This window comes from Bos grunniens, chromosome 10 (assembly GCF_055505025.1).
Source record: "Bos grunniens cultivar Pamir isolate PY7600 chromosome 10, Bosgru_T2T1.0, whole genome shotgun sequence".
In the NCBI taxonomy this organism is placed as follows: domain Eukaryota; kingdom Metazoa; phylum Chordata; class Mammalia; order Artiodactyla; family Bovidae; genus Bos; species Bos grunniens.
This window is the reverse complement of record NC_141174.1, coordinates 38,321,490-38,346,566: the sequence shown is the minus strand read 5'-3', so window position 1 is coordinate 38,346,566 and position 25,077 is coordinate 38,321,490. Positions and strand designations below refer to the sequence as shown.

General features: G+C 41.0%; 1 protein-coding gene and 1 long non-coding RNA gene across 3 annotated transcripts in view; one reads left to right on the top strand and one right to left on the bottom strand.

Moving 5' to 3' along the window:
* LOC147364365 (uncharacterized) overlaps positions 1-6,127 on the bottom strand; it is a 42,065-nt gene extending 35,938 nt beyond the window's left edge. For both annotated transcript variants that reach the window (XR_015134417.1, XR_015134416.1), the window contains exon 1: positions 5,966-6,127. This is a non-coding gene — a long non-coding RNA (uncharacterized LOC147364365). The remainder of the gene's footprint in view (positions 1-5,965) is intronic.
* Positions 5,339-21,332, top strand: GATM (glycine amidinotransferase). Its single transcript, XM_086320708.1, has 9 exons — positions 5,339-5,489; positions 6,911-7,129; positions 12,661-12,856; positions 14,123-14,313; positions 15,425-15,562; positions 15,701-15,865; positions 17,074-17,137; positions 17,590-17,706; positions 20,286-21,332. The coding sequence occupies exons 1-9, from the start codon at positions 5,421-5,423 to the stop codon at positions 20,396-20,398; spliced, it is 1,272 nt and encodes a 423-aa protein (XP_086176834.1). The 5' UTR covers positions 5,339-5,420; the 3' UTR covers positions 20,399-21,332.
* Positions 21,333-25,077: the final 3,745 nt, after the last annotated feature.

Here is a 25,077-nt window from a genome sequence, read left to right as displayed (position 1 = left end):
CCCAATGACTATGCAAGCTTTTTAATTTAATCTCAGGACACATTTCAAAAACTCCTTACTTTGTTGGTTGGAACCAGGTAGAGGTGGGCATATCCCCAAAGCAACAGTAATGAGAGAGAAACTGAAAGAATCATTTGCCATACTTCTGATGTATTTTGTATTCTCTCCCCTCTTACCTGCCCCCACCCAGCCACATTACCATAAATTATGCCTTTAGATTAATTTACAGGAGTATATTACTATTAGACATGAATATGTATAACCATATTATGCATATTCATAATATTATTCTTATTCATAATTTAAAGAAAGATAAGAAACTTCCATAAGCCTCTTATCTTTCTCCATCAGAGGGCACACAGACTGAAAACCACATTCACAGAAAACTAACCAATCTGATCACATGGACCACAGCTTTGTCTAACTCAGTGAAACAATGAGCCATGCCGTGTAGGGCCACCCAAGACGGAGGGGTCATAGTGCAGAGTTCTGACAAAATGTGGTCCACTGGAGAAGGGAATGGCAAATCACTTCAGTATTCTTGCCTTGAGAACCCCATGAACAATATGAAAAGACAAAAAGATAGGACACTGAAAGATGAACTCCCCGGATCAGTAGGTGCCCAATATGCTACTTGATATCAGTGGAGAAATAACTCCAGAAAGAATGAAGACATGGAGCCAAAGCAAAACCAACAACTAGTTGTGGATGTTACTATTTCCAAATTCAGATTTAAATTGAAGAAAGTGGGAAAAACCACTAGACCATACTGTGGAAGTGAGAAATAGATTTAAGGGACAAGATCTGATAGACAGAGTGCCTGATGAACTATGGACAGACATTCGTGACATTGTACAGGAGACAGGGATTAAGATCATCCCCAGGAAAAAGAAATGCAAAAAAGCAAAATGGTTGTCTGAGGAGGTCTTACAAATAGCTGTGAAAAGAAGAGAAGTGAAAAGCAAAGGCGAAAAGGAAAGATATATGCATTTGAATGCAGAGTTCCAAAGAATAGCAAGGAGAGATAAGAAAGCCTTCCTCAGCGATCAATGCAAAGAAATAGAGGAAAACAATAGAATAGGAAAGACTAGAGATCTCTTTAAGAAGGTTAGAGATACCAAGGGAATATTTCATGCAAAGATGGGCTCAATAAAGGACAGAAATGGTACGGATCTAACAGAAGCAGAAGATATTAAGAAGAGGTAGCAAGAATACACAAAAGAACTATACAAAAAATATCTTCATGACCCAGACAATCAAGATGATGTGATCACTCACCTAGAGCCCAACATCCTGGTATGTGAAGTGGGCCTTAGGGAGCATCACTAAAAACAAAGCCTGTGGAGGTGATGGAATTCCAGTTGAACTCTATTTCAAGTACTAAAAGATGCTGCTGTGAAAGTGCTGCACTCAATATGCCAGCAAATTTGGAAAACTCAGCAGTGGCCACAGGACTGGAAAAGGTCAGTTTTCATTCCAATCCCAAAGAAAGGCAATGTTAAAGAATGCTCAAACTACCACACAACTGCACTCATTCTCACATGCTAGCAAAGTAATGCTCAAAATTCTTCAAGCAAGACTTCAATAGTACGTGAACCAAGAACTTCCAGATGTTCAAGCTGGATTTAGAAAAGGCAGAGGGACCAGAGATCAAATTGCTAACATCCGCTGGATCATCGAAAAAGCAAGAGAGTTTCAGAAAAACATCTATTTCTGCTTTATTGACTATGCCAAAGCCTTTGACCGTGTGGATCACAATAAACTGTGGAAAATTCTTCAAGAGATGGGAATACCAGACCACCTGACCTGCCTCTTGAGAAATTTGTATGCAGGTCAGGAAGTAACAGTTAGAACTGGACATGGAACAACAGACTGGTTGCAAATAGGAAAAGGAGTACGTCAAGGCTGTGTATTGTCACCCTGCTTATTTAACTTATATGCAGAGTACATCATGAGAAATGCTGGGCTGGAAGAAGCACAAGCTGGAATCAAGATTGCCAGGAGAAATATCAATAACCTCCGATATCCACCCTTATGGCAGAAAGTGAAGAACTAAAGAGCCTCCTGATGAAAGTGAAAGTGGAGAGTGAAAAAGCTGGCTTAAAACTCAACATTCAGAAAAGTAAGATCATGGCATCTGGTCCCATCACTTCATGGCAAATACATGGGGAAACAGTGGGAACAGTGACAGACTTCATTTTGGGGGGCTCCAAAATCACTGCTGATGGTGATTGCAGCCATGAAATTAAAAGACGTTTGCTCCTTGGAAGACAAGTTATGACCAACCTAGACAGCATATTAAAAAGCAGAGACGTTACTTTGTCAACAAAGGTCCGTCTAGTCAAAGCTATGGTTTTTCCAGTAGTCACATATGGATGTGAGAGTTGGACTATAAAGAAAGCTGAATGCCAAAGAATTGATGCCTTTGAACTGTGGTGTTGGAGAAGACTCTTGATAGTCTCTTGGACTGTAAGGATATCCAACTAGTCTACCCTAAAGGAAATCATTCCTGAATATTCATTGGAAGGACCGATGCTGAAACTGAAACTCCAATACTTTGGCCATCAGCTCTGATGAGAAGAACCGACTTATTTTTGAAAAGACCCTGATGCTGGGAAAGATTGAAGGTGGAAGGAGAAGGGGACGACAGAGGATGAGATTGTTATACGGCATCACCAACTCAATGGACATGAGTTTGAGTAAACTCTGGGAGTCGCTGATGAATAGGGAAGCCTGGCCTGCTTCAGTCCATGGGGTTGCAAAGAGTCGGACACTACTGAGCGACTGAACTGATGCATAATCGTTAGCTACGAGACCACCAAGATTCTTGACATGTACTGGTTCAGTTAAAAGTTATTCGTATCACATCAACCTATTACCAATGAGAGATAAAAAGGCATTTTCATTTCTATGGAAAAAGCAGCAACCAAAGACCAAGGCAATAGGTATTATACCACCATCAATACTGTGGAGAATTGGCTCAGTAGTACACAAACAAACCAGTTTGGAAGACTTGTGCTTCTAACTGATGAGGTCAATTTGAAAATTGCTACAGAAACTTTTTCAAAGCAAAATAATAATAATAAATTAATAAACAGGAAAGAAAGGGTGAGAAAGTGCTTTGTTTTTATAGCAGTACAACTAGTTTGGGGGACGCGATCCATACACCTTGTATAACTTTCTCTAGTTTCCAGGAGATAAGGGGATGTTCTATGACTATAATAAGAGGTTTTTTTTTTTTAATGCAAATCTTAAAACACCCTGGCCTTATTATATCCAGACATTCTCAGTTCTTACCTCTACAAAATTAAAATGGTGTCTTTAATGAGGGACATGTGGATGTCCTCAGATCTCAGACAAAAATGGAACTGAGTAATGTCCCCAGCAGCTCAGATGGTAAAGAATCTGCCTGCAATGCAGGAGACCATCCTGGGTCAGGAAGATCCCACAGAGAAGGGCATGGCAACCCACTCCAGTATTATTGCCTGGAGAATTCCATGGACAGAGGAGCCTGACAGGCTACAGTCTATGGCGTTGCAAAAGAGTCAGACATGACTGAGCAACTCACACACATACACCCAGTGTCACTATCACTTGTATAGACTTCCTGTCCCCTTACATCCCTTTGTTGAGGAGCAACAACACATCTCGGGCCACACTAAGTACACTGAGAGAATTAGACCTTAGACGTGGCAGCATTTGATCGTAGCGAGAAGGCATTTTGTAAACTTTGAGAAATGTTGAGATTTCCAAAACCCTTTACTAGAAAGGTGAAAGAATTTGATCCCAGGTCACAAAGCAAGTGAGTAGCAAACCTAAGACAGGAATCTAGGTTTACTGGCTCCTTTCACCTGATTCGGAGAAGGCAATGGCACCCCACTCCAGTACTCTTGCTTGGAAAACCCCATGGACCGAGGAGCCTGTTAGGCTGCAATCCATGGAGTCGCTAAGAGTCGGACACGACTGAGCGACTTCACTTTCACTTTTCACTTTCATGCATTGGAGAAGGAAATGGCAGCCCATTCCAGTGTTCTTGCCTGGAGAATCCCAGGGACGGGAGAGCCTGGTGGGCTGCCGTCAATAGGGTCACACAGAGTTGGAAACGACTGAAGTGACTTAGCATTCACCCGATTATCACATTCCGAGGCCTCCTTAGTGTTAGAGTTGCTGAAATACTACCTCGCATTCATATAGCTCTTAGTGCTACATTAAATTCTATGTTACAGTCTCTCCTTTTGGCCCAGTTGTGTGCTGGAGACAATAAATGCAATTGTTCACCCCTTGAGGATAAGAAGATTGCAACTCAAGAAGACACAAAGTAGTCTATGACAGAGTCAAGACCAGAACCCAGTTTTCCCAACTCCCTCTCCCTGGCTGTTTCCACAATGCTATCCTGCTTGTCTTAGAGCCTTCTGTCAGTGAAGTGGAAAACAAGTGTGAGACACCAGAATTTAAAAGAGAGCTCATTAAAAAAAAAAAAAAAAAACAATTACATTATTTTGTAGGTACTGACATGAAATACTCAAATCTCTGTGTCTCTCCTGTCCTTCTAGCAATTTAAACGTTAAAGCGAGTTCTCCAGTTCTACACAAATCCACAGCAATTAAAACCTCGCGCTCTTAGGGTTGCTGCTTTCGTAACAAAGGTACCCTTATCAAATTGAAACAAAAATTTAAATACATAAAATCGAAGGGAAAAGGAAAAAACTCTGCGGTCCTCCCTTGTTTCTGGCCCACATTTATCTCTGTTCTCCTGAGTTTCACAAGCCAGGGGCACACGGCCAATGACTATTGGAAAGGCACGTATTCCGAAGAACACCCAACCGGCTAGTGGGTGGACAGCGCAGCACCCCAGGAGAGGATGACTGGAGTTCCAGACCTAGTCCCCTCTAATCTGCATCCCGGTGTTGTTCTAAGAAGCTCCCAAATCTTGAGGTGGTTTCGTTCACTGCAAAATGGGGGGACTTGGTCAGCCTGTGCACCGAGATGAACTTAAATTTGAGGCTGTACTCATTCTTTGCATATTTAAATCCATAAATGTGAATTTAAAATTATATATATATATATCATTACATAACCTCCTCAGAAGTAGCGTCCCCCTCTCCGTCGTTCGGGGGGCCCCGACAGGCCACTGCACAAGTCAGTGGGCGGATCAACAGGCTAACAAAAGGTCAGTTCGAAGGTCTCGCCGACTCGCCCCCGCGCCCCCGCGCCCCCGCGGTCCGCGCAGTTCCTAACTCTGGCGGCCCCGCCACCTGCTCCCGGCAGCCAATGGGGCGCACGGGGGGCGGCCGGGGCGGGGCGAGGCTACAAAAGGCCGTGCGCCAGGACACCCCGCCGCGGGCGCGCTCTCAGAAGGCTCGGGCGGAGGCAGCCGAGTTCCGGACACGGTCGGCGTGAGGACCAGGCGGGCGCGGGGCGATGCTGCGGGTGCGGTGTCTGCGCGGCGGGAGCCGCGGTGCCGAAGCGCTGCACTACATCGGGTCTCGGGTGCGTGCGCCGCCGCCTCGTCCGGCGGCCGCGTGCTCTCCCCCTCTCCTTCCCTCGATGTCCCCCGCCAGCTTTGCCCGACCGTGTCCTTTCTGGGTCCCCTCGGAAGCTCCGCTTCAAGAGCCTCCGCCGCCTGCCGGGAGCTCGGCGGTGTCCCTGGGGAAGGGGGCGTGCGTTGGGGCCACACCCGGTGGACACAGCTGCTGTCTGAGCAGGGGGCGCCGCCCTCCCCAACCGGATGGGGGTGGGGTGAAAAGCAACACCTCTGAGTGAAAGGGTGGGCTCGGGGGTGGGGGCGCCGGGGGTAGGCAGAGAGCTCGGCAGGGGTGCAGAGCGGACTGACGGGAGAAGGGGCGGGGTGGGGCTCGGGGACAGAGGGGGAGCGAGCAGGCCCGTTCCAAGTCCTGCGACGCGAGAGGAGTCGGAGCGAGTTCGATCTTCACCCAGATTTCTGGCGGGTCCTGCCCTCTGCTTACCTGATATGCAGGCACGCGCCTGCAGACCCTCCCTAGCTCCTGGGGCTGGAATAGTCGGGCTGTTTGGCTTCCCCCTGCAACTGGCTTCAGAACAGCTGTCACTCCCTCTTGTTTTGGTCTCCAACCTGGCTCCCCTTCTGTCTCCTTCCAAAGACTTTTAACAAAGATTTGGGGGCGGAGGGAGGGCGAGGTTTGTCCTGCGTTTAAGGGACTCTCCCTCCTCTAGAAGTTATAGGCTCTACATTTTCAAAAGGCTTTTCTGAAGTTCTTAGATTTCCTTTCCAGTCGTTTAAATTTGTACCTGGGTTAGTTAATCCTTATCTTGGCTAGGGTACTATGGACCATCTGCAAAATGCAGCCCGTGGCACTTGGTCACTCTCTCATAATTGCAGTGCCAAAGAATGTGAAGTGTATGTCAGTGAGGAGAAATTTGTGGCTTGAAACTGATTATTCTAAAAGATAAAGTCCTTTACAAATGTTTCTATATTTTCATTTGAGGAGGTGGGGAAACTTTAATATTAGTAACCTTTGATCTGGAGGCTCCCTCCCCCAGCTGGACTTGGCAGGGAGGTTGCTTTCCCTGGCTTTCTGGGAAGAAGGGTGACCCATCACCCACAGAATAAGTGCTTAAAGCTTGATTGCAGAAAACTATTCTGAGATATAAATTAGGGTGTATGGTCTTTAGGGACAAAATATTCTGAGGAGTTTTAAAGAGTTATTCCAACTAAAAAAAAAATAGGTTTAAAGGTACATGTATAAATAAACAAGAAAGTACAATCTCCTGTAACCCCACTACCCACCAATAGGCTAACATCTCAGTTTACATTCTCTGCAAAGATTTTAAATGCCTGACTGTGTTAGCCTGGGTTTTCATCCCACTTCTGCTTCTCCCTCCCACAAGTACTGTACAGGACCACACAATAATCTCTGCTTTGTTCTTGGAAGCTTGGAAGAACTGTAACGGGATGGGTGCAGCGAACTTTCCAGAGCACCCAGGCAGCTACGGCTTCCTCCCGGAATTCCTGTGCAGCTGATGACAAGGCCACTGATCCTCTGCCCAAGGACTGCCCTGTCTCCTCTTTCAACGAATGGGACCCCTTAGAGGAAGTGATCGTGGGCAGAGCAGAAAATGCCTGTGTTCCACCGTTCACTGTGGAGGTGAAGGTAAAGCAAGGGTTTCCCATGTCTGTGTGGGTTCACTGTCTGCCGTCTGGCTTCTGCCCCCACTCCTCTGGAAATGCATTCTCTCTAGCTTACTCAGGACCACCCAAATCCAGTGACTGATGTTACCTTACTTGGCATCTCTGCAGTATTTGACATCATTTACTCCAGGGATTACTCCCTCCCTTCAGGTTCTGTGAGACCTTTTCTGAGCGTGGGGGAGTGGATATTAGTTTTTTCACTGTTTCTCACATCACCTTCTTTTACTGTCTATAATGTTGGGGTTGAACCGAATTTCACTTATAGCTGTTCTCACAGTTTCATTCCACACGTTCACTCTGGTCCAGATCTCTCTCCTAAATTCTGTCCATATAAACACGCTAAATTTCTTATTGGATGTTGCCACCAGACCTGAAATGTGGCATATGTGAGTTCAGCTACCAGCCACTCTGCGAAACTGGGGCCTTCTTCATTCCTTTCTTTCAGCTTTTAGCATTCCTATTTATTCAAGCTAAACATCAAAGAATCATCTTTTAGTTCTCCTTCAGTCACATCCTGCACATCCATTCTCCAAGATCTAACAAGACTTTTGTCAAAATGAACCTTAGCTCCATCTCTCTGCTACTACCTTAGGTCAGGATCTCATCTGCTGCCTGAACTGTTGCACTTAACTCCTAACTGTATTGTGTGTGTGTTAGTCAGTCAGTCGTGTCCAACTCTTTGTGACCCCATGGATTGTAGCCCACCAAGCTCCTTTGTCCATGTCATTTTCCAGCAAGGATGCTGGGGTGGGTTGCCATTTCCTTCTCCAGGGAATCTTCCCAATCCAGGGACTGAACCCGGGTCTCCCACATTGTAGGCAGATTCTTTACCATCTGAGCCACCAGGGAAGTTAACTCCTAACTGGTCTCCCTTACTTGCTGTACTATCTAAACCACCTCCAGCTTCTGTCAGAGTGATTTTTTAAAACCAGAATTCAGTGTTGTTACTCATCTGCTTCTGTCAGTCCTCTATTTTGCCAGCCTCTCGCCTCTTAGTAATTTCCCCCAGTTTTCAGCAGACTTTCTAAGATAACCATATAAACAACCAAACTAGACTATTCACTGTTCCCCAAACAAGCCTCAGGCCTTTGCTTCCACACAGAACTCTCCCACATACCTTCCTGCACTCCTTTTGTCTGCAGTTTAAACCTCCTCCTCTTCCTTCCTAGTTCCCATGGCACCTCCCACGAAGCCTTCCAAGATTTCCCTGGCAACAAGTAATATCTTCTCTTTTAAAAACTCATAGTGCTCTTTATTTGTAATATTTTTATGACCAGAGCCTCTGTGGGCTGGTGTTCTCATTATATACGGCATAACAGTTCCATCCACACTGCAGGCACAGTCTAGGCTTCCATTAATAATAGGTTATGAATATATCTTCGGTACACTTAAATTCCTCCTGAATGTTAACATATTATTTGTAAGGTGGGTTGAGGAATTAAACAGAAATCATCATCATCAGATATGTTGCCTATCTTGTATCAGGGCTTCAGAGTTACTAGAACAAAAAAACTTCCTTTCCGTCTGGAGAGAGGATATTTATGATGTTTATGTTTAGCAACTGAAATTGTTACTGTGTATCTTATGGTAACTAACTGACAAGGCAGTTGAATTCAAGTGTCAGGAGAGGAAAGGGAAAAATGGTGACCAAGTGCTGGACAATTAGGAAGTCTTCCTAAAGGAAGAAAATAATTCTTGAGTTAGACCTTGAAGAGAAGGCTTCTGATTGTTCTGAAACTACCTTTGGTTCTGATATGTGAAATTTGATGAACAGACGAATTTATGTACCATCCACATGTTTTAAAAAGGGGCATGATCTTTTAAAAGTCTTTTCTTAGAAGGACTTCTCATCACCTAACCATTTTAATTGTGTTGGTCACGCAATTGTGTCCGACTCTTTGCGACCCCATGGACTGTAGCCCGCCAGGCTCCTCTGTCCATGGAATTCTCCAGGCAAGAATACTGAAGTGGACTGGATGAAATTAAATGTCAAATTCAGGTGTAGTTTATCCTTCTATTTGTCTTTAGAATGATTGACTTTTATATCATGTGATCTTATGGGATTGGACTTCTAAGACATTATTTTGAGTTCTTTGTTATTTGATTTATGACCTTATATTTTGGAATTTCATGGGCTTTTGGAAGGTGTGCTAGGCTAAAGTCAGGAGACCAGGACTGAATTAGTTATCTGATAAAAGCTTATTAGCTAATCTCAATGAATCAGCTGTTTGACCTTGTGATCTTGATTCCACAAATTTCTGGGCCTCACTAAAATGAAGATATTAAATGGTTTGCTATTCATCCAGTGAGATTAAATACGAAGGTAAAGGGTTAGATGTGAATTATTTTTAAAGGAAAAAACTACAGCTCATTATAGTTGTATGGATGCAGTTTGCCAAGTCCATTGAGGATGTAATAATTGTAAATAGTAGTAGCATTAGCAGTACTGATTTCATTCATTTCTCTGGTTATTTCTGCTTTATGCCACATATGAAACTAGGTATTGAGAGAGAAGAAATTAAATCTAAGACTAGAAGGCAACATCTTACCTTCTAGTTGGAGGAAAATGACAGCTATATAAAGCAGTTTGGGACCAGTAAAATATAAAATAATGTAGTAAACTATAGGTAGTTATAGCATAAGATATGCTGGAAGGTATAAGTGCTAGAGAAATGTTATGGGAATGAGGAAGATAGTCATCAGGAAGCACAAGTTTTGAAAGCTGTATGGCTTTTTATTCTGCAAAACATAGTGAATACTTTCGATCAAATATGTGTTTTTTGCTTTTGCTTTTTTTTTAAATAATGCCCTTGATGAAAGGACTAAATTTTAAAAATATAAAGTCGATCAAGGTTAATGTCATGTAAGTTTGCAGCTGGATAAATAATAAGTTAATATTGAGATTTCCTAACCTTCCAAAGACAGTGTTTAAAATTTATTTGGCAAATACCTCTGAAGGATTTTAGGCTCTGAATGACTATCCAGTTTCTAGGAATACAGCCACATCTCTGCAACAGATTATTAAAAAATCACATGCTAAGCATTTATTATAGTGTTTTTTTTAAATCTTGCAGACACTTAGTAAATGATTGCTAACTCATTTATCAGGGTTCTAAAGGAAGTGTAAATAATTTCCAACTGTCTCTTGGAAAATGTAGTCTGTCCTGATCATTTAGACTTTGTCCAACCTTTAGCCAGAGTTTGAGCTACACAAGAGAATTCACACTTGTTCAAATAACTTTTTTTCTCCCAGGAAAGTTTACTTTACTTTATCAAGCAAGCTCCACTCTGCACAAATAGTCACATGGGCTACTCTGGAATGTGTCCCGTGAGACAACACGGCCGCGCCTCTGCTGTTACCCAGTGTGAAACTTTCAAAGGCTTCTTGTCCCCTGGTGGACTGTAAGAGATGTGCCTGGCATGAGAAGGAGGAAGCAGTGAATGGATGAGTAGTACCAGGATGTGTCTGAGAGGAAAATAAAGAGCCATTATTATCCTTTCCTCTGCTTGCCACTGCAGGACTTCCTAGGAGTAGAAAACAGTAGAGTGCTCTTAATTTGTTTTTGTTTTTTTTTTTAAAGAGTGGATTGATCTTAAAAAGTACTCACATTTTTAATTTTGATAACATTGTTTATGGGCCAGAATTTGAGCTTATTGTTTGCTCAAAATGAAAGCAACTAAGTGATCCTTTAGACAGGGCTTGACAAGCTTTTTCTGTACAGGGCTAGATAATTGTTTCAGGCTTTGTACACATAGGTCTCTGTCACATCACTCTCAACTCTGCCACGGTGGTGCAAACCCACCACAGACAATGTGGAAATGAATGTGTGTGTGTCTGTGCTCCATAAAACTTTATCGACAAAAAACAGGCAGCAGTCCGGGTTTGGCCCATGGACTTGAGTTTGCCAGCCCCTGTTTTTCAGCTTCACTGGCTTCTCCCTGTTTGCTGAAGACCTGTTTTTCAGATTTTTAGTCCATCTCCAGTAGGCTCAGCTCCAGCCTAATTGATGTGAACCTAGATGTTGAACTGACAAGAGGCAGGTCTGCTTCCATATGTTTGATATTTATCAGGCTGAGATGAAAGTGGAAGTAGAGACATAAAATCTGGAAAAGATTTGGTCTTTGACATTAAAGAGCTAGACATCTAGACAGTCTTATCTCATTACCCAATTTCTCCTTCTTTATGGCACTTAACCACTGTCTGAAATTGTCTGATTGGTGATGGAAACCTTATAGGACATGATTAGGACTCATAGTTGTCTGGTTAATCAGTAATACAAAGAAACATTTTAAAAACACCAGCTTACATTTTTTTTTAAAACTTAAGACATACAAATGTACATTGATTTGCCAATCTTTTGATGAAGGTCCAAGGCTTTTTCTTAGCATTTGGATCTTCTGAGTGGAATTCTGCTTTTTCTGTCTTGATAAATTATATCCATATGTATCCCCTACATTCCCCAACATATTTCTTTAATTTGACTGAGAAGTTGGCACAGGCAAAACAATCTGAACACAAAAGCCTTCAGAGTTTTATACTTTTGAAAACCAACATTTTACAGTTGTTACCTACCCTAATTCAATAGTAATTTTTGGCAATTGATTGAGCATTTTTAAAACATTCAACTTCTTTCCATTCAGTTGTCTTTTAATATGCATATATAGCCCTTAGACACTTCCTAAATGTTAAGCTTTTTTTTTTTTCAGCTACTTAAAAATTTGTGAATTTGCGTATCAGATCACTTCTTTTTATGGTGAAAGACCTGAAGCAATAGGAGAGCTTGGATGGATTGGGGAGAGAAGCACTGTGGTGGGGAGAGACATGTTGGCAGGGAAGGACAGGAAACACTAAAAGCAGCCTTGTATCGCTGCACAGTTTTGCCAAGTAGTGATTCTGTTGAATGAGAAAATAATCACGAATGGATTTTTAAGAGAAAAACAAAGCATATTTGAGAGCATGTCCCTAACCTTTAAGGGAGCAGTGTCCTATTTTTCTACAGTGTCCTATTTTTCTGAAGTGCTGTTTTTTAGACAAAATTCTGGGATGCATGGACAGCCCACGGTTTTATCTTCTGTAAGTGTGCTTTTATTCTCTTTATCTCTTCTGTTTGTTCTCTTACTTGACTTCATTGCAACTGTCCATTGGGAGCACCGTGTCCTGTTTTGTTTATGTAGCACGTGAACACTGGCCCAGGAGCACTCCAAGCCCCTGTGAGGGCAGACATGCTGTGCGTGGTAAGGCATGAGATCTCAGGCAGAAGGAAGAAAAGCTCTCAAAACATCAAGAGAATTTAGAGATCTTCGTTCAACAAATATTGATTATCTCCCCAGAGAGTCAGTCAAGTGTGCTTGTTTCTGGGGATGAACACTAGACCAGATGTAGTCTCAGTCTTAGTTCTTTTAAGTTATACAAATTACTGTTCACAACCTATGAACCTATTTTGAGTTGTATTTTTTTCCTGTTAAGTTTCATTTACTTTCTTCTGGTGCTAGGCCAACACATATGACAAGCACTGGCCTTTTTACCAAAAGTATGGGGGCAGTTATTTTCCCAAAGATCATTTGCAAAAGGCTGTTGCTGAAATTGAAGAAATGTGCAATATTTTAAAAATGGAAGGAGTGACAGTGAGGAGGCCTGACCCCATTGACTGGTCACTGAAGTATAAAACTCCTGATTTTGAGTCTACGGGTAAGTCATGTTGATTATTTAAACTGCTAATGTTTAAAGTTTTTCATTTTTCTCAACATGTAAGGGGAAAGCTCTGATTATTTCTCAGAGATTCCTTTGTTTTAATAATCTTTCGAAACTTTAAGGATTATTTAGGGACAGTTTAATTCTTTTTGGTAAGATTGAGATGTACACATTCTCAACTCCATTGTAAATCTAGAGTCTCCTTAAAAGAAGCAGAAGTTTTTTCTAAACCTCCTGAGCATTTCCTTTCATAAGAACAGTGGATTCCATTTTAATTTTCCTCAAGAACAGAAATTAAAAGGGGAACAGAACATGGTGGGAATACTTTCACTACAAATTAGTGGATCCCCACACACCTCTAGTTTACTGCTTACCACTGCATGTACATCAGCAGCAGGAGACCAATCCTAGAAGTGCCTTGAATGCAAGAAAAAAAAAATCGTGAGCAAAGAACATGAAAAACATGTGAATGAGTTTAAAATTAAAATGTAAAAATTTGTTTAAAGTGGGGGGGACAGAAACATTCCCATCTTATTTTTAACTGACATTCTTGCAAGATTGTTCTTGTCTGTAAGTTCAGTGTTCTAATTTACAGTTGTAAAAGTGATCCTTGGCCCAGTTTTCATCTTGTAGTACTGATATTCCCTGAAAAACACTGTTGCTGCTGCTACTGCTAAGTCGCTTCAGTCGTGTCCGATTCTGTGCGACCCCATAGACAGCAGCCCACCAGGCTCCCCCGTCCCTGGGATTCTCCAGGCAAGAACACTGGAGTGGGTTGCCATTGCCTTCTCCAATGCATGAAAGTGAAAAATGAAAGTGAAGTCTTTTCAGTCATGTCAGATTCTTAGCAACCTCGTGGACTGCAGCCTACCAGGTTCCTCTGTCCATGGGATTTTCTAGGCAAGAGTACTGGAGTGGGGTGCCATTGCCTTCTCCGAAAAACACTGTTAGGAGTTAACAAAAGGTGAAAACTGGTGGTTTGATACCTCTTCAAACAAGAGGTGCTTTTTTTTTTCCTCTTTTTTTCTTCCTTTCTTCTTTTTTTGGCTTCATCATCCCCATACAGAATTCATATTAACATTATCTAGCATGTATCATTTAATATTTTTCATGTGCATGTAATTATATATATTATACACATATAAGTTTTCTGTAATTTTTATTTATTTATTTTTTACCAAAGAAAAGGATCATATTATATAGACTCTTCTGTCTTGGAAATCAGCATCACTGAGGTTGCTCTGGAATTTTCTGGCTTCACAGGTTTATATGGTGCGATGCCTCGAGACATCCTGATAGTTGTGGGAAATGAGATTATCGAGGCTCCCATGGCCTGGCGCGCTCGCTTCTTTGAGTACCGTGCATACAGAACAATTATCAAAGACTACTTCCGCCGTGGGGCCAAGTGGACAACGGCTCCTAAGCCCACAATGGCTGATGAGCTTTATGACCAAGTAAGTCCTCAATTGTAGGAAAGCTTATTAGTAACTTTTCTAAATAATCCACAGAGACTGAGAGATTCTCTGTTACCTTTTATTTATTATGTATTTCGGAAACTGAGATCACCTACTTTTCAATAAATGATTGTCTTATGATGAAAAGAAGAGTAAATGATACTGTGATCATAGCTAGCACTTACTGTTGTTAACCATGTGCCAGATCTTGAGCTCAGCACTTTATTTACCTCTTCAGTCCTGTTTATCTTTCACAACCCTATGAGGGAATATATTCATTCCATTACAGGGAAGAATACTTGCCTAAAGACACGTACCTATTCATTGGTGGAGACAGAAGAGTCACTAGGCTGAACTTCATCCTCATCTAGAAAAAGAACTTGGTCTGTAGGCCATATTTACAGTAAAAGGAAGCATATATGTCCCTTATTAGATCACTTACTATTTGATCACGTACGCAAAGAATCAAAAAGTCAAAATTTCTTTAAACCTTCTATGAGTTTAAAGACAGAAGTAAGTGGGACTTGCCTGGTGGTCCAGTGGTTAAGACTCCATGCTTCCAATTCAGGGGGTGCAGGTTCATTCCCTAGTCAGAGAACTAAGATCCCACATGCTGCATGGAGTAGCCAAAAAAGTAAAAAAAAAAAAAGAAGTAAGTAATGAATGTGTTACCCAATATACACACCCAATCAGATTTAGTTGGGGATGCATGGCAATTCATTTTATGATAAGAGTTAGGCTCAGGGCCAAATTCCTTTTCTAAAAGAACAGAATGGCTTCATCCTGTTGATTTTCAATACTGTGGATAGCTTCATAAGTCAACGTATGGGTTATGGAATATTTTCATCTGTATTCCTCTGTATCACTTGCTTCTAAGTATTGAATATCAGAAACTTGTCTCGACTAGTTTTTAAATTTCTTTCTTGTTAGTTTTGTTTATTTTGGTTTGCTTAGCATAGGCCTGCATCTTCCCAGGCATGTTTTAGTCTAGAACAGGGTAGTAATATTGGGGGAAATGGTGACATTGAACTAATTCCTTAATGATAAAGGCCCTATGAATCATTTCCTCATGAACCAATGCATTGTGTGTGTCCATTCTTGTTCCAATTAGGATTACCCCATCCATTCTGTAGAAGACAGACACAAATTGGCTGCTCAGGGAAAGTTTGTGACAACTGAGTTTGAGCCATGCTTTGATGCTGCTGATTTCATTCGAGCTGGAAGAGATATCTTCGTACAAAGAAGCCAGGTTGACAAAGGCTGCCTTGGAAATTTCTCGCTTTACTATTATATTTTAAATTTCCAAATTAAAATATTTTCACCCTGTTTTTACTTATCTAAACACAGAACCAAGTTTTTACAGGCTTATGTCTCTCTCTATTTTCAGGTTACAAACTACATGGGCATTGAATGGATGCGTAAGCATCTGGCTCCAGACTACAGAGTGCACATTGTTTCCTTTAAAGACCCCAATCCAATGCACATTGACGCCACCTTCAATATCATTGGGCCTGGTCTTGTGCTTTCCAACCCTGACCGACCATGTCACCAGGTAGGGGAGTTCTTAGGACTCTGGAAAACGAATAGAGTCTGGCAACTGAAGGAATTGCCACTTTTATTTTAAGCACTTCCATGATTCCTAATGGTTCTAAATGACAGTCAGCAATGCTCAATAGTATTATGATCAAACACTGGATTGCTTATGTTACATTTACTACAGAATGTCCAACACAGAAATATACATTTGTAATTGTGATAATTAGACTTTAACTTTGGCTGCTTGCTGCTGTCAGAGCCTCAATTTTGGCATTTGTGTGTGTTTTATTGAACAGAGTAGTATTAACTCATAACTTGCAGGTGAGGTTCCTCAGCAGCTGAATTGCAAACAAGATGATCTCTGCATGTCTGGGGTCACACCACTGGGTAGTGGGTGTCTTCTTCCCTCTCCAGTGGGGACCCTTTCAGCCCCCCACCTCCACCCTGCAGGGAGAAATGGAGCTGCTGCTCCTGCAGCCTCCTACCTCTGCCCACTACCCTCTACTTCCAGTTGGGCGGTGAGTGATTTTGTGCTATTTTTGGGTTGCAGTACACCATTGTGAAATTAACTATTTTACCATATCACTGTTCATTTCCATTCCATATGTTTAGACCCAATGACAACAATTACCTATTCATTTCATTTTATGTAAATTATATACAGTAAATATTTTAAGACATTATTTATTGACATACTAAGTGGGTACGTGATCCTAGGGATGGTTGGGTTGTAATAGGTCACTAAGAACAGTTGCGGTTCTTTGGGAGTATACTCCTAACATCTGTTTTTATACCATGATCACAGATGCAAGGTGACAGACTGTGAAGTGGATGGACTCTGGGTTTGACATAGTCATATTCTGTGTTCTTATAAATAGGAAATATTTTCATTTTAATGAGAATTTCTCAAAGAAAGAGTCTTTGGTTTTTTCAAATCTCTGAAACCTGTGAAAAGCACAAGAACATTTTTTAAAGCTTTTAACTTTTCTCTTACTTTTTTAACTTTAATCTGGCAATCTGAGGATTTTGTGTACATTTTAACTAAGATTCAGAAAAAATCATCCAAGTGTTTTGAAATTTTAATTTTTTAATTTTGACATTTGAGAAAACAGAGTCTCAAAAAGAACTGTTAATCATAAGGACTACTGGAGGTCAAGAATAAGAATAGTATCTATTAAAGATTTAAATCTCTTTGGGTTTGGGGGGTTTTTTTTGGTCTTGCAGATTGATCTTTTCAAGAAAGCAGGATGGACCATAGTTACTCCTCCAACACCAATCATCCCAGATGGTATGTTTACTTTTGTGTACTCATAGCCTACAATGATTACTTCAGTGGCCAAGCATCTTCCACCTATAGACAGCAGCCCACATATTAGCAATTTAGAATGTTTTCCCAGTAAGGAATAAATTGGTGATTGGGGCTACAGGTACTAGAACAAAGCTAGACTTGTGTTCACAGCCTCTCCTTCCATAGAAAATGAAATTGAAAATACAGGAAAAATCAGTATAAAGCAACATCACAGAAAGCAAGAAACGACTTTTTAAAGACAACATTTGAAATTCAAATGTGTGTTGATTCTTAACTTTTACAGACAGCCTTAGAATTAAAATAAAACTTCACAGGGAAACTGAAATACTGGAAGAATTGAGCTGTCACTTGAATATTCTTCCCTTTCGAACCTTCTTTGCTTTAACCAAGAATGGCAGCAGACATGATTTAACAGTTGTTGCTATTTTTAGATCACCCACTCTGGATGTCCTCCAAATGGCTTTCCATGAATGTCTTAATGCTAGATGAAAAGCGCGTTATGGTGGATGCCAACGAGGTCCCAATTCAGAAGATGTTTGAAAAGCTGGGTATGTACAATAAATGAAACACATTGCCATGTTTGAAAATATTAAATGATAAGAAGTGACATGATAGGTCTGATGTGTGATTTAGTTAATTAAATTTCTATTCTTTTTAGAAGTACCACGTTATTATTTCATAAATGGACAGTATATTTGTTTCCAACAGTCACAATCTCAAAAGGTTGGAAATGCATCCCGGGCTCCTTAGATACCCCTTGGCAATAATATATCAATCTTCTATGACTTATCTAACCTCCTGGTGCCCAAGGGTGGAGAATTACCCCTTTGCAGATGAGCACATAGATGGTTTGTCTCTTTCCCAAGTAAGAAATTGTTGGACTTTGCTGGTGGCTCAATGGCAAAGAATCCACCTGCCAGTGCAGGAGACATGGGTTCAATCCCTGATCCAGAAAGATCCCACTTGCCACGGAGCAACTAAGCCTGTGCAATACAACCACTGAGCCTTGCTCTAGAGCCCGGGAGCTGCAACTACCGAGGCCAGCACACTCTAGGGCCCATGCTCTGCAACAGGAGGAAACCCCCCAGTGAGCAGCCTGAGCATCGCAACTAGAGAGTAACCCCCATTCACCATATCCACGGCAGGCAAAAAAATTATTTTAAAAAACAAATTGTCGGGATCCTTTAAAAGTAATTTAATTGTCATTACATATTTTAAAGGACATATAAGGATACAAATACAGAAGTAACTTAGATAAGCAATGTGAACAAACAAATGAAATAAAGAGTGTCAGTAAATCATTTCAGCTTTGAACTAAAAAAGCAGGACTAGTTATTACTTGGGTGGGCGTTTGGTTTTCCTGGTATTCAAAATTTAGACCAGTTATTCTATACTGAGAAAGTGTTGAAAGAATTTTCATATGGCTGTTATCAGGGTGCAGAAGTGTGTGTGTTTATCACTCTGTATCATTCTATTTGACATATTACATATTTAACATTAACACATATTTGTTAAATAAAGCCAGGCAGTACACTTGTTGAAATCAAGTCATGTTTTATGTGTTATATTTCAGGTATGCTACTCAGAAGAGATTGTTTGCCTCTTTGAAACATCTCTCTTTAAAGAAGTATCAGTCAAAAAGGATTAGCCTATTAGTTTTAGATTGAACCCAACCTAATTATTTCACCCCTAATGCTATGCCACTTTTCTCCTCTGGCTTTTAATTGCTTGGGTTACGTTTCCTTATCCATTAAGATTTTATAGTTTCGCAACTTAAAATATTATAAAGTACCAAATATTTGATTTATAACTTTAAAAAATTTTATTATTTGTTTGACATGCTGGGTCTTTGTTGCTACACAGGCTTTTTTCTAGTTGCAGTGAGCAGGGGCTGTTCTCCAGTTGCAGTGCGCTGGCTTCTCATTGTGGTGGCTTGTCGTTGCAGAGCACAGGCTGTAGGGCGCACGGGCTTCAGTAGTTGCGGCTCCTGGGCTCTAGAGCACCGGTTCAATAGTTGTGGCCCACAGGCTTAGTTGCTTCACGGCAAGTGGGATCTTCCCAGACCAGGGATCAAACCCATATCTCCTTCATTGGCAGGCAGATTCATTACCACTGAGCCATCAGGGAAGCCATATAGTTTTATTTTTAATAAAATCTTTTTTAACATCGGGAACTTGTTAAAGCAAATTGAATTCTCTCCAATTTAGGGCTCATACGGCTAGCCATCTGACTGATAGGTATGTCTTTCTATCAGGAAACATATGCTTGTGGTTAAAAGCCCTCTGCTTAACCCATGTCAAAACCCTATTTTTATTTTTCAAAGTCCTGCTCAGTCTAACTTTCTCAGAAAAGGCTTTCTGGATGACTCATGCTGCCTTTCTGACTATACCAATGGACCCTTTTTAGCAACTCTGTAGTTTAGCTTCCCTCTCAAAATAATGGGTTCCTGGAGAGAGAGGAGAATAGATTTTCTTTTTAAAATCCAGTTATGCCAAACACAAGAGATTCTTCCTAAATGCCATTGGTTGCTTGCACCATGTATATCATCACCATGTTAGTACAGATAGTGCCAGATTAAACTAATTGGCTGAAGCGCTTTGGCACCTGTATGGCCATACCACACAGATGAGCTCTGTTCCACTATTTCCTTGAGGTGGCCTGGTTGAGCTAATTGTGTCAGATAAATTCTGCTTATATGTGAGTAGGTAAAGTCAACTTTTGAAAGTGACTAAATTTTCCTTTTTTCTTAAATTGACATGGTAAAAATAGAAACAGTCTGACCCAGTAATTAAAGCATAATTCTAAAAGGACTTAACATTTTACTACTTGGATTGTTTTTGACCATTTGTCAGATATGTCTGCTTATGAAACCTGTTGACTTGTGAATAGTCAGTAGAACAAAATAGACTTCAGAGTCTCTGTTGACTTTCTGGTGAAGGTTTTATATTAGCAGTGGAATAGATTAGATGACATATAATTGGTGAAAATAAAAATCAAAGACTATCCTAGGTTGGGGTGGATTTAAGGGTTAGAACAGCAGGATTCCTATCCATTTTTAGGCTCACCTCTATCGGGGAATCTTCACACGAGTCCATCTAACCGTCCACGTCTCTCTCTTTCCATGCAGGTATCAGTACCATTAAGGTTAGCATTCGTAACGCCAATTCCCTGGGAGGAGGCTTCCACTGCTGGACCTGCGATGTCCGTCGCCGGGGCACCCTGCAGTCCTACTTTGACTGACCAGGCCTGCTGGGGCTTGGGGCTTTGCCTCAGATAAACCTAGGAAGCTTAGGGACAAGGTTCATTCTCCTGCTTTAAAAAGTGCATCAACTGTAGTGCTTTAAACAATCATATTTTTAACAGGGGTCTTAAGCCTGGGTTCTTTTTATTACTTTTCTCTGATAAAAGGAAAATAATTTGTGTTAGGTCTTACTCTCTACTCCTAAATTTTTTACTGTTTGGCTTCAAGCATAAAAATTTGGTGAATGTCTACCAAAACAAAAATTAGTCATTTGAGTAACGTGGCCACTAATACATTTAACCGTCTACCTCCGTTTTTAATTTTCTTTTCCATAAGGCAGCTTGAAATGTTGGTCCTAATCTTCACTTTTGTTTTTCCTTTTTGCTAAACTTGTGAATGTATGACTTCTTTTTTCTAAATGAAAGACTCAGAATGTATACAGATCTTAAGTAGAACCAGATAATTGTCTCTTTTTCTAATAAGGAATTCTGTTCATTTTTAATTTTTCATTTTAAAAAATAACCTAGACTATGCAAACATTTAAGTGAATTTTCCATGAATATTTTTAATCTTCTCATCTCAACATTGGTGATATTTGCTACTAAAAACCTTTTCATACAACTTACCTCATTTCAAGTGATTTATTCTTATCTCTTTTTTTTCTTCTCTGTTCAAAATTTTACAGAAATATTTAGTGCAATAGGATATAACGATAAGTTACAGTTCCTAAATTTTCATGTTCAGTATCTAATGGATACTTTGGTAATCTAAGATTTGTTTACAGATGTGCACATTATTTAAAGCACAGTCTATAAAAGCATTAAAAAAAACAAAACTAATGGAGGTAAAACATATATGTCATGTGAAATAATTTTAATGTTGGATACTGTACATGTATTTTTATTCTAATAAACTTTTGTGTTACAGAATGGATTTTATCAGTCTAATTATTTTAAGCATAACTAAGTTATGGGAATTAGCTCTTGGAACAGAATTCTAATGCATTGGATTAATCAATACATTCATCCCCAGTAGATAAAAATTTAAACCTAACACTTGTATTTAGAAATGTTTAGCAGTCAGATTTCATTTATTGATTAATCCAATCATTCAACAATATCTGAATGTCTTCTGAATATAAGGGACTAGGCCCTGGAAGAGGATAAACTCTCCATTCTCAAGATGCTCAATATTTTGACCTATGAAAATTCTGTGGAGGTGGGGGCATGGGGAAGTATACTTTGAAAGGGCTTCCATCATGCCCTCGATTCCTGGTGTCTTTTTCCACACACCACAGAAATACCTGCCCATTCTACACTTGGACTGAATCCTGCTTTAGAAACCATACAATCTTATGGATTGGTGCACATTTAGGGTATGTAGTCCCAGGTGTAAATACTACTCAGCAATTCTATTAGACACCCCTCCACATTCTCCTCAGTGGCTATTACAAACTTTCACTTTACTCTCTTATCTGATCACATTGTTTCATCTTTCACCGAGGAAACAGAGGCCGTTGGCTTTTCTGCTGCAAGCCTCTATAGGTTTACCTGCGTTTGCATTCCCTGGTGAAATTCTTTTTTCTCCTTACCTGTACTAACTAAGCTTCTAAAGAGAAAAGTCGTGTCTTCCTCTCATCACTCAGCTTTACCTCTCAGCACTCAGCTTTACCTCTCAGCCCTCTACATAGAGACACTTCTCTCACTGCTGCAGAAAAAGAGGTGAACCTTCTGACCAGGTCTAATCCACACAACTGTCCTTAGATTAGAACCTTTCTGTCTTTTAGGAACTTGCTACATCAGTTATCATCATCTTATAACTCCAGGCTCTCTGCATGTGCTTGCGTGTGTGTGTTTTCTTGGCCAATAGTCATGTTCAAAATAATGTTCAAAACAAAAACTATTTCTCTGGCAACTATCAATGTTGTTTGGAGCTCAGCTTTCAGAAAGAATGATCTATTACTCTTTCCACTTTTTCACCTTTTATGTCCTCAATCTCTTGCTATCTGATTTCCACCTAATTACTTCAATGTACTTCTGAGAGCCCTGACCTCAGTGTCATTTCCAGGCAACACTATTCAGGCCTTACTGACCATTCCGTTCAGTGTCTCTCCTCTTCCAGGTTACCGAGACACCAATTTCTCCCATCTCTTCTTGTTGACATTTGAGCACCTCACTGGATTGTCTTCTTCCTCTGTTAAGGGTGGATGTTCACAGGGTCCTTGCCTGGGGCCTGTTCCTTTCTCCTGGGTCCTGCTAGGTTATCTCACCTGTGCACAGGCATTCCCCTCCATGTATCCATCAATAACTCCCAGGGTCTACAAGGGAGGGGAGATCCTAGGCCTGGACCTTCTAATCTAGGCCTGGTCCTGAGACCCAGGTACTGTTCCAACTGTCTGCAGACATTATCTGGAGGCGCAAAGGTATCACAGTCTCAACACAATATAACAACTGACTCAGTTGGCCAAGCCATCCTGGACTCTTCTCTTCCTCATCTCGTCTCTTCCAATGGCCTTTTGCATGGTTATTAAAGAAGACAATTATTTCAACAAAGATCAATGGAATGATTTAATAAAGTCAATTTAAAGTCCTTGAGCACTGCTTCTGCGTGTGCTCTCTTGCCGGAGTTGTGGAGGGGAACAGAAGCAGCCTGGTTTCCACCACACAGTTGCTCTCGGGCCTCTTTCCACCATCCACCACTCCCGCAACCCCGTGGCTTCTCTGGGCTCCGTAGCATGCAGCAGCCCCACAACGCGCTGCCGTAGATTCCTGGTTTTCAGATCATGTGTCGGCAACTGTGGGTTACCATTCTTCCTGGGGAACACCAAGCCTTGTGTGACTCACTGTCTCAGGGAAACAGCTAACTAAATTTAAATAAAAATACCTAATGTCGCTAGGGCAGGTCTAGTTCCTAGCAAAAAGCAAGGTATTCCTTTCAGGAATAGCCTTTTAAAAATAAAGTTCATGGATCTGACCACTATAGTGTGTTAACTAGTAACTACATAGGTATGTATGCATGCTTAGTTGCGTCCAACTCTTTGTGACCCCATGGCCTGTAGCCTGCCAGGCTCCTCTGTCCATGGAATTCTCCAGGCAAGAATACTGGAGTGGGTTGCCATGCCCTCCTCCAGAGGATCTTCCCAAACCTGGGAATGAACCCAAGTCTCCTACATGGTAGGCTGATTCTTTACTGCTGATCTGCTGGGGAAGTCCTCTGATGATATTGTTTTCTCAAAAATTGAGGATCAAGCTAAAGAGACCTTACTAAGGTCATAAAGGGCTTCCCCAGTGGCTCAGTGGTAAAGAATCCACCTGCCGTTCAAGAGCCACAGGAAGAAGACCCCCTGGAGGAGGGCATGGCAACCCACTCCAGTATTCCTGCCTGGAAAACCCCATGGACAGAGAAGCCTTGTGAACTACAGTCTGTGAGGTCACAAAAAGTTGGACATGACAGCAACTGAGCACGCATAATATCATCAATATAATGTATTAAAATGTTGTTCAGTTGTATTAGATCAGGGGTCCACCTGACCAGACTATGGCAATACATGTGAGAGTTCAAGTATCCTTGAGGTGGTACAGTAAGTGCATATTATGGACAATAAAACATGAATGCAAGTTGTTGCCCCCCATGCCTGGCAACTGATAATGGGAACAACACATATTCTGTGGGATTCTGTGGTGAACTGACTCACATTGGTCTCTGCTTCCTGTACCATGCTGTCTGGATTAGCCATCACTCCTCCATCAGCTGTCCTGACTCCCCAAAAATTTAGGGCAGCTGTCATCCACTGTTCTCTCTTTTTCCCTTCTCTTAGTCCTTTTGGGTTTTTACCTTGTTATTATATTACTATCATTTTAGGGCAGTTTCAGGGGAAAGTAAAGATAAGTATTTGTTTAATCCACTTTAGTACCTAATCATGTGCAGCCTTTAGACAGCTAATTCTAAATAGCATGATGAAGAAATTGAGGGAATTTCACCAAATCACACTATCTGGTTGCACACCAGGAATTAAAGTGGAAGTGAACCAGTCCTTGCACTGTCTACAGCTCAGCTTCAAATCATCTGAGTAGCCCAGAAAATCTCTAGCTTGGAACTGGGTTAAAGTGATTACTTGATTGCAGGCACTCCCAGGTACTTGGAAAAAAGCGATCAAAATTCTTCTTTGAGGCAACATAGTATTTATCTAGGCTTCAAATTGTTTCTAAAAATAAAATTTCATATACAAAATACCACATACAACCAAAGATAGACAGATGCATGACTAGACCCTGTCAGCAAAATATTCAACAGAAACATATCCACGGAGACTCCAGGTACCAGATTATCAAACAAGAGACGGTAAAGTATCCTGCCACTAGAAAGCTGCATACCCATTAGCAGTCATTCTCCATTTCTCTTCTAAGCCCTAGGCCACTACTAATCTACTTTCTGTCTCTACAGGTTTGTTTATTCTACCAATTTAATAAATGGAATCATACAAAATTTGGTCTTTTGTGATGGAATTCTTTCACTTAGCATTAGCAAAATGTTTTCAAGTTTCATCAACTTTGTGGCTCATGTCAGCACTTCATTCTTCTTTATGGCTCAACAAAATTCTGTTAGGTGGTTATTTCCCATTTTATTGGTCCATTCATCAGTTGGTGAATATGTATGTTATTTCCACTTTGGGGAAATT